Below are 13599 nucleotides of genomic sequence, written 5' to 3' on the forward strand. Positions count from 1 at the left end.
TATGTATGTATATGTGTATATATGGATATGTATATATGTACATATTCATATATACTCACTTTATAAAATCCAGTGGTGTTTTGACTCTCCATGAATTACAAAGTTATTCATGATTTAAGTTTCTGCTCTACTGTGTTCCAACACCTATATCCTCACCAGTGTCCACATCCCTCCATCCATGTCCTCAGTTTCCCTCCTGCCCTTCAGATTCACTATAATAAGTACTATTTTCCTCCACATTTGTTCTAGTGTTCCCTGCCCTATACTGCGCCCCTCTTTCCAAGTCCAGTTGTGAAGTTTGTGCCAAATATCAGTTCTGATCTAATGGTATTCTTAATTGAGATATGCACTGTTTCTTTAATCCCAATTCTTTTGTCTCTAGAACATGGGAGATTTCTGAGCTATACCAAAATGTATTTCCTCATCTTTTGACTTCTCCAATATGCTATTAGCAACTGTTTTCTGTTGTTGCTGATTTCAGGCCAGAGTCAAAGTTGCCAATATATGTTTCTTAGTCTCAATGGATGTTAAAATTTGGAAGTCGCTGCATTATTTAATTTTGATTAATATCAATGCATTTTCTGGAGGCAAAGACAGTACACAACCTGTCTGTCTGTTTGTTTCTCAGTCCCCAGATACTTTCCATTCATGTGGTCAGCAACTAGTTTGGTTCCCAGTACCACTTATATACCTTAAATACGGCTAAAAGCAGTCTCCTGAGCACAGAGCATGGAGAAAACATTAGATACTTTTGGGTATGTTCCAAATCTCCCAATGCCTCACTAACACCCAATTCTCTTTCTAATCAAACTTTTTTTTTTTGTATATTTTTATAATGGTTGAACTTAAAGCAGTAAGATAGCTTTGCTTAATGGGTCCAGGTTATAGTGCTATTATTTGGAGTCTTTGTGTTGTCTTTTTTTCTAAGTTTATGGCTCAAGTTAACCCATGCTCTTTGTGACATCAATTATATCCCGAAGAATATAAGTTGGAGAAAATAAAATAAGTAATACTGGGTACAATGCTAACATTTTAACATACTGAATACTGTGTTAACATACTATTTATGTTTGTTTTTTGGGCCATACCTGGTGACACTCGGGGGTTACTCCTGGCTATGCACTCAGAAATCTCTCCTGGCTTGGGGGACCATATGGGACTCCAGGGGATTGAACTGCTGTCTGTCCTGAGTCAGCCGCATGCAAAGCAAATGCCCTACCATTGAGCCACCACTCTGGCTCCCTACATACTTTTATAGTCTTACTTAATAATCCCACCTTATAGTGAGTTATGATTGACACATAGTATAGAGAATATGAAACAATGCTTTATAAAAACTAAGTTACTTGTTCAATTTAAATATCAATGATTTGAATTTTTTGTCTGTTTTATACAATTATTCCCAGTAAAGCACAAGTTTGATTATTTTATCATATAAATTCACCTTGCTGATAGGTAGATGCTGCAAAGAATGTGTCAAAAAAGAACCTTTATTTTTAGAGAAATTAGCTCAGTATTTTTCAGTAAAAGATATCTCAAAAGTATATGAAGATTTTCCTATCTGCAGAGTTTTTTGTTATAAAATTAGATGTGTTCTAGTTAGAGGAACTTGCTTTTAAAAATGCTTCATTGGAGATAATCTATTTTAGCATTTTCTTTGCTTATTGTCAAGATAGAAAACAATGGTTCTCTTGCTTAATTTAATATAATTATCTCTAGCAACACAGTTGACAAAGAAACTGCTAATATATGAAGAATTTTAAAGTTCTGTGCATCTAAAAGCTATTAAAAGTGTTAGCAAGTCGGAAATTTCACTAGCAAATATTCAAAGGTTATTGCCATGGATTTAATGTGTGGGTGCAAGCTATGAAAGACCATAGAAGCTAGTGACAACTATAATCAACTGGAAGTGCTCAGAGACCACTATTGGCACACTGAATAATATCCAGGATACCAGGCAATGCCAGGAATTGAACTGAGGGTGCATGTATGAACCCTTTAACCCAGATACTATCTCCCCAGCCCTGAAATAACATTGTATGTTGCCTCCTTCATGCCAAGAATACATTTGACTATGTAATAAGAGTAATAAAGCTATCAAATGATTGTCAGAGTGATTTTGAGACTACATAATTTAATAAACAATTCTTTGTTACATTTAAAAGACTAGGCCATCTAAACATGAATGATACTTCCTATTTACCATACAATTCCAAGCTAGAGAGGAGTAAATATCCAATTCTTGTCCTTTTTAGAAAATTATTTAGAAGGATAAAAGTTTAAATTTTATAATAACTTGAAAATATGAGGGGAGATATAATGGGAGACTCCCTTAAGAGATTTTCAGAAATACAAATATAATGTCAAATGTTGTGTAAATTATGAAGGAGAAATCAAGCCGAACAGTTTACATATGATAGGGATAAGTGCTTACTTTTAAGGGTAGATATCTGAGATTAGAACAGTGACCTGGATAAATTCAGAAGTAATGTCATGGTAATTATGTTACCTATGAGGCTTGTAGAACAAGGAATATTATGAAGAATAGTGAATAAGGCATTTGCCTTGCATGCTGTTGATTTTGATTCAATCCCAAGCACCCTATATTTTCAGGAGTAATCTCTGAACACAGAGCCAGCGGTACATTCTTGAGTATAGCTGGGTGGCACAAAACAAAACACCAATAATTGAACAAAGTGAAAACAAAGAGACCAGTATGTGCAGAACAATAAGAGTACTTTCACTCAGTGCATTTTCATTTGATGGATTATTGTAGATAGAGCAGTGAGAAGAAAGTCGCAGATATTCAAAGATCAGAATTAAATCATAGTTGTGCTAACTATGTTAGCAATGCAAAATTGTAGAAATGATTGTACTCCAATTGAGTTGGAAATAATATATATATATAAATATATATATATATTTTACAAGTAAACTAAGGGTATAAAATGTTTATGAGTTAATCGCATAATACTTTGTAGTTGCCAAAAAATGTACTCCAACTGGTGTCATTAAAAGATATGATGTTAGGATTATGTAAAAGTTTAAAAATCTCAAATAATTGCAAAGATCATCATAGGCATCAAATAGCTTGCACTTGTGGGACCAGAGAGGTGGCACTAGAGGTAAGGTGTCTGCCTTGCAAATGCTAGCCTAGGACGGACCATGGTTCTATCCCCCTGGCGTTCCATATGGTCCCCCAAGCCAGGAGTGATTTCAAAGCGCATAGTCAGGAGTAACCCCTGAGTGTCAATGAGTGTGGCTCCAAAACAAAAACAAAAAACAAAACAAACACCCAAATAGCTTGCATTTGTGTTATATAATCTCATGTATATAGTCCTGCAATTTATAGTCCTTTGGAAATATATTTACAAAGTTCACAGAGATTAACAGTTTTGCCAAAGTTTAGCTAGAAAACAGTAGGTGGAAAATTAGTCAGAAATTGAGACTCCATATGATTTCTAGGTGTTGTGAACATTATCTATATCTAGAGTTGCATTTTATGTTGGTTTTTTTTTTGGGGGGGGGTTACAGTTGGCAGCGCTCAGGGGTTCCTCCTGGCTCTACGCTCAGAAATCGCTCCTGGCAGCCTCGGGGGACCATATGGGATGCTGGGATTCTAACCACTGTTCTGCATGCAAGGCAACAGCTTTAACTCCATGCTATTTCACTGGCCCGCATTTTGTTTTTTTAATGATTATTATGATAGAAAATTTTAAATGATTATTTTAAGTTTATCAGTTTTAAAACATGTAAATATTGCATTGTATAATGTCCTAGAATAAAAGCGAGTAGAATGAATTATTTGAGAGATAATAGAACCTTTTTTTAAGTATTCAAAAGTGTTAATTTTTGAAACTTAATTATCATTTTCCTGAAAACTATAAGGGTTATAATTTGAATTAAAATAATGCCTAACACCATCTGCATAGTTCTCTGGGGCTCAGGGATCACTCTTGAACCATAATCCAGCCAAGTTTTCATCCCTGGCCTTTGACTTAAACTTTTTCCTTGTCTTTTTTATTAAGTTTTTTTTTTAATTTTATTTAAACACCAGGGTTTCCAGGATTGTATTTTTTTCTTATAGTTATAAATTTGTTCATGATTGATTTTCAGTAATACAATCCTTCACCAGTGCACATTACATATTATCAATGTCCCAAGTTTCCCTCCAACCAGTGCCCTGTGCTCTCCTCTATGGCAGATTTTTTTTTCTCTCTCTCTTTCTTTTTTTCCCTCCTAGACACTGTAGTTTGCAAAATTTTTACTGAAGGGGTACCATACATATCACTGTCTACTTTCAGTACCCAGTTCTTATTTAGAATGATCATTTCCAACTGTCATTGTCACAGCAGTCTCTTCTTGCCCTAACTGCACTCCCCTGCAATTTGCAAACTTTCTGGCCCTCATCTCTATTGTCTCTGGATATTATAACCATACTATTTTTAAATGGGGCTTTGTTCTAAAAATATAATGATCAATATTTGTCATTTCACTTAATTTCCACCAAAATGTTTGCCATTGCAGGTCTTTTATTGACATCTTAATATAGATATACAATATATGAAAATTAGGGACTGGAGAGATAGCATAGCTGGTAGGGTACTAACCCTGCATACAGCTGACCGGGGTTCAATCTCCAAGACCTATATAGTTCACCAGGCCTTCCAGGAGTAATCACTGACTACACAGCTAGGAATAGATCCTGAGTACCACTGTGGATGCCCCCAAAATTAAAAAGCATTCAACTTAAATGCAACTTAAATTATTTTCAAAAATGAACATGTACATATAATCTGTTCACAGATAAACAATACATATATATCTCATTTGATTCTGTCTCATAACGATTCTCTCTGTTGCTTCATATTCTTATTTATTTCAACAAAAATAAATTTCAGACTGTATGTGTTGGGAATCTTCAGTAAGAGATTATGAGTATCTTGCTGTCTATTATCTAAAGGTAATTAGACTAACATCTTAATGACATTTTAATGATAGGATGGGTCTGTTGCAGTGAATGAGACAAACCCATAAGAAGGCAAACACACACAGAGACTGTTCAAGCTGTAGGGTCACCTAAGCAACCATTCTGATCACTCATTCAATACTATATTACTTCCCCACTCTAGGCAACATATGTTGGGCAACTGATGAGTTACTGTTTAAGTTGACAGAGGCATTTAATGAGTTAGTGTGTACATCAAACTTCACTGGATACATTAAGAGCAGATTATGGCATATTTCATATAGCCAAATCAGCAGATATTCTAGCAATAAAATCAACAGGTATCTTAAAGTATAAAATCATAACAATTTTCTACTTTGTTTTTGCCTACATTGCTCCTTTTATCCAAGAAGACTCTAAACTGTTTCGAACTATTTTTTCCTGGATTCATTTTTCCTTGCTCTATGATCTATTCTATTCTTTTATTTCTTGGGTACTTTTTTGATAAATGTTTATATTGAAGATCTTTGCTGTTATGTTCAGGGGATATGCTTGGGCATAGTTTTGTTGGGGGACAATCTCCCCAGTCTAGAATAGAAACCAAAAAGTTTATAATACATGTCAAGTATGCTTAATGTAAAAGAAACAGTAAATACTGTGAGAAACTAACACAAAAAAAGTTTACAATTGAATGAAATAACTAGGATTGAGGATGCTAGAGAAAAAGTACAGCAAGATGGGCACTTGCTTTGCACCCAACTCACCAAGGTTCAATTCCAGGAATCCCATAAGTGCCCAAGTACTTCCAATAGTGATACCTATATCAGAGCCAGGTTCTAGAACATCTATAGTAATGGCTCTCAAACAAAACAAAACTGGGAAAAGCATCTTAAAATCTATTATGATCATGCTGGACAGAACGGAAAAAACTACTTGAGAGAAGTATAATTTAAAGTTAGGATATAAGAGCATGTCTAAGAACTTAATATGTAATGAAAACACTTTTAGTACTGTTGGAATGGTTTCTTAAATTGTGAAGTATACAACATTTCTTTGTATAACTACCTAAATTTGTTTACTTATTTAGCATGTATTTATATTTGAACGAGAATGACATTTAAGTTAGGGGAAGAATGGTCAAGATTAATAGAATCAAATGCTGTTTTAAGAGTAAGGGTCTTCTCTTGGGCATGACAGGTAGGTCATAAATTGAAAATGTCAGGACCTGTGTAAGAATATTTATAGTCTAGATGCAACTTGAAGTGTCAGGAAAATACTTAAGATGAAAGAGAGGTGTAAGAATATAAAATGGTGAAGCAGAGATTCAGAGACATTACCTGAGACTGTAGGTAAAACTCAGATCACAGAGAAAGCCAAGAAAGGATCCATGAGTGTATACCTTGAATTTGCATCATATTTCAGCAGTAATTTATAATCTGAATTTAAAATAAATGGTTAGTTTTCTTAAGCAATGGAAGATAGGGCATATATATATGTGGACATACATTCTATATGACAATCTATATAAGATGTGAAAAGGAATTAATCAAAATTGATATTTAACATGCTAGGAAAAGTAATATTTTACAGATATTTTGAAACATTTAGTTGCTCTTTTTCATTAGTATGTGCAAAAAAAATCTCTAATTACAGAAAGTTTTCTTCTCCACAGAAAAAAGTCACTCCTTATCTCTTTATCCTCCTGCTCTTGGCACCCTTCGATCTAATTTCTGTTTGGTAATTTATTATATATGTGTATATTTTATATAAATTGATTATATAACATGTCTTGTTAGGTTTTTATTCTTTACTTGGCATGTTTTTGAGGCTCATTCATGTTCTCACTTGAATAAGTACTCCATTTGTTTTTTGATTGAGTAACAATTCTATATAACATTTAAAATCTATTAATCCATTGATAGGTATTTGAAATGTTCCAAATTATGAATAATCTTTATACATATATCTGTATCTATCTACAGATGCTTTGTGAATGTGTGTTTTCAGTAATGGTAGTTGCATATTTAGATGAGAATATTTTATCATTATTGTAAATGTATGTTTAATATTTTGTAACTCTACCAGAGTATTTTCCACAATTGTTGAATTATTTATATTTGTACCAGTAATTCCATGAGTTACCATTTTTCCATATCCTCACCTACTGTTATTCAGAATACTCTTTGAGAAACACATCACAATTTTATATCACCTGACATACACTGTGATAGTTGTATTAAAAACATTGATAATGAAAAATAGATTCCTCTATTGCTAGTGGGAATGTAAATCATATAGCAGTTGTGGAAAATAGTTTGGTGTATCCACTAAATAGTTGTGGATTCTGTGACAACCTGTTGGCATATTTTAGATAGGAAAAGGATTATAATTAATTTGTTTATGTCTTTGAGTCACACCTGGTGGTGCTCAGAGCTTGACTCTGCACTCTGGAAGCAACTCTAGAATGGTGGAATCAAGTACCAAATGGAGTGCTGGGTATTGAACTTGAGTAGATGCTGGTACAAGGCAAATGCCTATTTGCTGTACAGTCTCCCTAGCGATAAGCTTTATTATTATAAAATACTAATTATAATAGAATACATTTATTTTTAGCATACATCAGTACTATATTATTTTTGTAATTAAGTTATTATTTCTAATCAAGGTATTAGATGCATTATGTATTACATAATAGACATTTATGTTATAGTTGTAATATTATTTCATTCATTATATTTAAGCCTCCACCTTGTCAACAAACCACCTCTTATAATTTCCGTAAATTTTGGAAGAAGGAGCCCTTTAATCTATAAATTTCAAAAGGAACCTTTTAGGCAGTGTCTTTTATAATAATCTAAATATCTCTATCAATATATATATCAATGTTTCACTCTGAAAATAAAAGGACAAGTAAGGACATAGTTTCAGCCAGTTTTAGTTCTATATATTCCTCAATCACTTAAATCCAGGTGTGAATTTAAGTCACGAAGGCCTTCCACTCAAGAGGGTAAATGGAATGGATTTTTCCAGTATATAGCAAACGTTACAGTGACAGTGCTAGATATGTTTATCATATAAATTTCTTACAGTAGCTAATTTTTTTATCATTTTTAGTTTCTGTTTATTTTAGGAAAAGATCGTCTTTTTCCATTAAATACATTGCGTTTGCTTTCATTAAAATACTTTATTTTATTGAATTGCTATTAAAATTCATTGTAAATCACTAAACAAATCTAAGAAAGAAAATATGATTAATGTGAGAGATAATGATTATAAACTAGTAAATGTGAATTATATATCATTGATGCAGTAAATTTTGGTTAAATTTAATCTTTTAACCTTTTGGTTTTCACACTTATCAAATCATGGAGTTGAAGTTTTTTAAAAACATTTCTTCTTGAACTAAAAGCTCATTCTGTCTCATTAAAAACCATGCAATATAATAGCAATCTTTTTTACTCATATAAAAGTGTTTTAATCTGATGTCAAAAAACAGAGTACATTATATAATAAGGTTTGAGTATTGGACTGTCAATTTTAAATATAAAATAGTCGTTTACAAACATCTGATGAGCCATTTGACTATGCTTGTACTTCATTTTATTTACCATGGGGTGTATTTTTTATATAATATAAAATTACCATGCACAATAATCAATAACTAATTTATAAAAAATAATGAATCAAAGTCCAATAATAGGAAGTACAGGGTGATTCTCACCCAATGAGGGACATAAACCTGAGCGGTTTTGTCATTGAAATAAGGGATGGATAGAGGAAAATATTGTTTCTTGATTTTGTGCAATGAATCATTATCTGAAAATACGATTAGAAATTAGGCACTCTTATTTTCTATGAATTGTGGCTTAGGGAGTACTATAGAGGATTTCAGACTTGTTGGACTTCAGGATTTGCTGATTTAATATTAAGTATCTTCTTTATTTTTGTATTTTCTGTAGGATGTGTTCACTCCTGAATGCAAATTTAAGGAATCTGTGTTTGAAAACTACTATGTGATTTATTCTTCTACACTTTATCGTCAGCAAGAATCAGGCCGAGCTTGGTTTTTGGGACTCAATAAAGAAGGTCAAATTATGAAAGGGAATAGAGTGAAGAAAACCAAACCCTCATCACATTTTGTACCTAAACCGATTGAAGGTATGGAATGAATCTTTCTTCTGACCTATGTATGTATTGATGACTTGACCTATGCATATATTAATACCAATTCTGTTTTTTCCCTTTGCTCTGTAAAGTTGGTCTAGATTACAATATATCATCCTAAAGATTCAGATCACAATAGTAATGGAAGGAAGGAAGGAAGGAAGGAAGGAAGGAAGGAAGGAAGGAAGGAAGGAAGGAAGGAAGGAAGGAAGGAAGAAAAGGAGGGAGGGAGGAAGGAAGGAAGAAAAGGAGGGAGGGAGGAAGGAATGGTGGAGGTAGAGAAGGAAGGAGGGAGAAAGAAGGTGGAAGGAAGGAAGACTGGAAAGAAGGATATTGAGGGAAGGATAGAAAGAAGGAAGGACAGATAGATGGAAGGAAGGATGGAGGGAAGGAAAGATAATGGAAAGAAAGAAGGAAGGAAGAAGGAAGGGAGGGACGGTGGAAATAAGGAAGGAGGTAGAGAAGGAAGGAGAGAAGGTGGGGGGAAGGCTGGAAAGAAGGATACTGAGGGAAGGATGGATGGATGGAAGGAAGGATGGAAGAAGGAAGGAATAATGGAAAGAAAGAAGGAAGGATGAGAGAGGGGAGGAAGGAGGGAAGGAAAGAAGAAAGGAATAAAGGAAGGAAAAAGGAAGTATGTGTAGGGAAGGACAGATGGAGGAAAGGAAGGAAGAAGGATAGAAGGAAGGAAGGAAGGAGGATAAAGGAAAGAAAAAGGAAGAATTTGGGAAGGAAGGAAGGAAAGAAAAAAGGAAGGATGGAGAAAAGGATGTAAAAAAGAAAGAGCAAGAAGTAAGGAAAGAGGAAATTGTGTTATATATATTATACACTGACACTGGCAAAACTGCTGGATTATGAAAGATAAAATAACAGATATTAGAAAATAGTGTTAGATAAATCTTGGAGGATAATTTCCTTCCCTTCTTTATTTGGCCATACCCTTGAGAAATAAATACTACTTTTATTATACTTAAAAATGTCAAAGGGCTTAGACATATGTATGCCCTACTATTGACATCAATTGAATAAAATTATGAATATAATCTATTAAGCAGTCTTTACATACTTAAAAAATTAAAAGTATGCTATTATAACAATTATTTGTAGAGTTATTTTTTATAGTTGAGAAGTATCTTCTTCTCCCTTGATCATTTAACATAGTCTACATTTATTTCACCTGAAGCAGTGGGATAATAATATTTTTGCTGAGGAAACCTATTTTTGTTAAGCTTGTTCTGCAGTTTGAATGAGAATATAACTTTCGGGTGACCATATTTCCTGTATTTAGGCTGTTTTCTTTATTTTTAAAAGTACAGTCTAAAAAAAAAACAGTTGTCTGGACATATAACAACTTACCATTCTTCTCTAAAAGATATGTGCCATTTAAAAAATAGTTTAAGTTCTGTATGTGATGAAACGGGAATCTGAGTGTAATCAATGTAATTTTGTAGGGTAGTTTAGGTTTTGTAGGATACTTTGTGCATTTTATATACTTTATTTATAGATAATAAATAATGCATCATCATAATCATGATCATAATTATTCATGTGTGTTAGACTTACAACAAATATCACATGATACAGGTATGTGTTCTATAATATTTGTGTATATAAAATGTTGCTGCCTTATTGTATTTTTTGTTCCTTTAATATCCATATCATGTGATCAGATGTGGATATGTAGAAAACATTAGTATATAGACATGTAACTATTGAATGAACAAGCATGATAAAGCAAAGATTTTGTTCAAAGCACAGAGTGGAACATGGTATGCAGTTTCTCATATTCCCTAATCATTTGTCTTATAAAACTTATCACATTAAATTCCCTTTCCTGTACCTTTTTTCATTTTTGGCCTCATATTTTTATCCTCTTTTCTGCACATTGCCATTCACTTATTTGCCTGAAATGACTAATAGTCCTTGAGAAAAAAAAATCAATGGTCATTCCTTTTTATAAGGGCCTCCCTGAATTTCTAATTTTTTTTTACCATGCCCTCCCTGATGTTCTTGAAATAGAATTAAACATTGTATCATCTCATCACTTATCAGTTCTCTTTCCTAGAAATGATCAGAGTTAATTTTATTGCCATTCTGTTCTCTTTTTAACATGGATAGATCACTGGATAACAGTGCTTTGTTTTTCTCATAGCTCCTTGTATTTTTATAACTATCTTGTACATCAGCAAGATATTCAAGAATTAGTTTTCAGCTTAATATGTGAGCATGTAAATGAAAAAATAATGTGAAAACAATGAACTATATTTGCTCAAAATGTTATGATATTTTTGATATATAAAATTTGCACTACTATTAAGAATACAAGTTAATTATTTTTACTTAAGCACCATGATTTCCATAAATTTTAGTGTTTAGATTACAGAAATATCATGTTGCTATACTATATCTGCCACCTAGCATCCATTTTCCTCATCACTATTTCTAGGTCTCCTCTTACCTCCCTCAACCACATAACAAACTAAGTTCCATATTGCAGACACTATAATACTGTAACTATTCATCACAGTTAATTTCCTTACTATATTTCTCTATTCTCAGCATAAGAGTGAGATCATTTGTGGCAGAAAAATAATACAGGGGTGAGGTGCTTTCCTTGCATGCTGACAACCTGGATTAGATCCCTGTCACTCCATCTGGTTCACCAAGCTCTATCAGGAGTGATCCCTAAGCACCACTTAGAGTGGACCAAAAAAATCAAACAAAACAAAATGAGATCATTTGGTACTTATTGATCTTTCTTTGCTCAACTTGATACTCTCCATTCCCATCCAGTTTCCAGAAAAATTTAGGATTTTTTTCAACAAAAGCCAGATTATTTATTGCAAGATTTTTCTTATTTCACAACTTAATCATTTATTTATTTATTTATTTATTTTGAGAATGTAAGGCCCTATTTATTTAATAATTAATTTTTATTTGCATTCTTTTTAAAAATTAATATCTTTATTTAAACACCTTGATTACAAATATGATTGTAGTTGGGTTTCAGTCATGTAAAGAACACCCCCTTCACCGGTGCAATATTTCCATCACCAATGTCCCAAATCTCTCTCCTCTCCACCCCATTCCTGCCTGTAACTCTAGATAGGCTTTCCACTTCCCTCATTCATTCACATTGTTATGATAGTTCTCAGTGTAGTTATTTCTCTAACTGCACTCACCACTCCACTTTTTATAGCTGAGTGGTTTTATTATTGTGAATATGTATGTGTATATATGCAATGATATTTTCATGAATTGATCTGTTCTTGGAACTTGGATTGTCTCCAGAGATCTATATCTTGGCTACTGTGAATAGTCTTATAGTCTTATAGTAAATGTAGGAGCATATGTTTGTGTGTGTGTGTGTGTGTGTGTGTGTGTGTGTGTCTGTGTGTGTGCATATATATAATTAATGTTTTGGAATTCTTGGGATAGATGTCAAGAAGTGAAATGATGGGATCCTATGGAACATTTGTTCTTAATTATTTTGTGTATGCTTTTTGGGTCACACCCGGCAGTGCTCAGGGGTTACTCCTGGCTTCATGCTCAGAAATTGCTCCTGGCAGGCACGGGGGACCATATGGGATGTCGGGATTTGAACCGATGACCTTCTGCATGAAAGGCAAACGCCTTACCTCCATGCTATGTCTCCGGCCCCTGTTCTTAATTTTTTAATAAATGTCCATATTACTTTTTATCAATGTTTACTTAGAAGACATGTTTGCCGATTTTAGAGAACTCTTCCTTCCATACCACATCCCAGCCAATACATACCCTAAGTCTTTTTGATGCATTCTATTCTCACTGGTGTGAGATGGTGTCTTGTTTTGATTTTCATCTCCCTGTTTATAAGTGATGCAAAACACTTTTGTTTATCCTTTGCCTATTATCATGCCTTCTTTTAGAAGTCTATGCCTATCATACACTTCTGCATTCTGTGCGAAAATTTTTGATGATTATTTTGTTTTTAATTACTTCATGTTTTATAAATTGTGGATTTTAGTCCTTTATAAGCTGTTTGATAGATTAATATTCATTCCAACTCAGTATGAAACATTTATTCTAGTCTTTCACAGTGCAGAAAAATTGTCATTTGCTATAAGAGGAAAAATATGAAAACTATTCTAAGCATAACTTATATATGTAAAATAGTTAATAAAAATTATACATGAGTAAAGGATACCTTTAGTTAATGTGTAGAATGTACTAATTTCATTTCATAAGAAGTCATTCATATAGCTCTTTGATGAAAAAATTGATAATTTATACTTTTAAAAGAAATTGTGTAGATTATATAGCCCACCATAATTTCTTTTATGCCCAGAGTTCAGACAATATGCATCCCAACTTTTGTATCACTTGCTGAATATAACTTCAAAGTAGGTTTGTATGCTTTTTTTTGTTCTGTTTGTTTGTTTTTTCAATAGCTCTTTCATTTTCTAAGTCTTATTGTTATATTATTTTGAATATCAGGATTCCCTCAA

The 13599-nt window shown here is 33.1% G+C and overlaps 1 protein-coding gene across 3 annotated transcripts in view; it reads left to right on the plus strand.

Annotated features, from left to right (window-relative positions):
- Positions 1 to 13599, plus strand: part of FGF12 (fibroblast growth factor 12) — a 575923-nt gene that overhangs the window by 548740 nt on the left and 13584 nt on the right. For all 3 annotated transcript variants that reach the window (XM_049776000.1, XM_049775999.1, XM_049775998.1), the window contains one exon: positions 8908 to 9106. In XM_049776000.1, the coding sequence (XP_049631957.1) occupies positions 8908 to 9106 (199 nt within the window). The remainder of the gene's footprint in view (positions 1 to 8907; positions 9107 to 13599) is intronic.

This window comes from Suncus etruscus, chromosome 6 (genome assembly GCF_024139225.1).
Source record: "Suncus etruscus isolate mSunEtr1 chromosome 6, mSunEtr1.pri.cur, whole genome shotgun sequence".
In the NCBI taxonomy this organism is placed as follows: Eukaryota; Metazoa; Chordata; class Mammalia; order Eulipotyphla; family Soricidae; genus Suncus; species Suncus etruscus.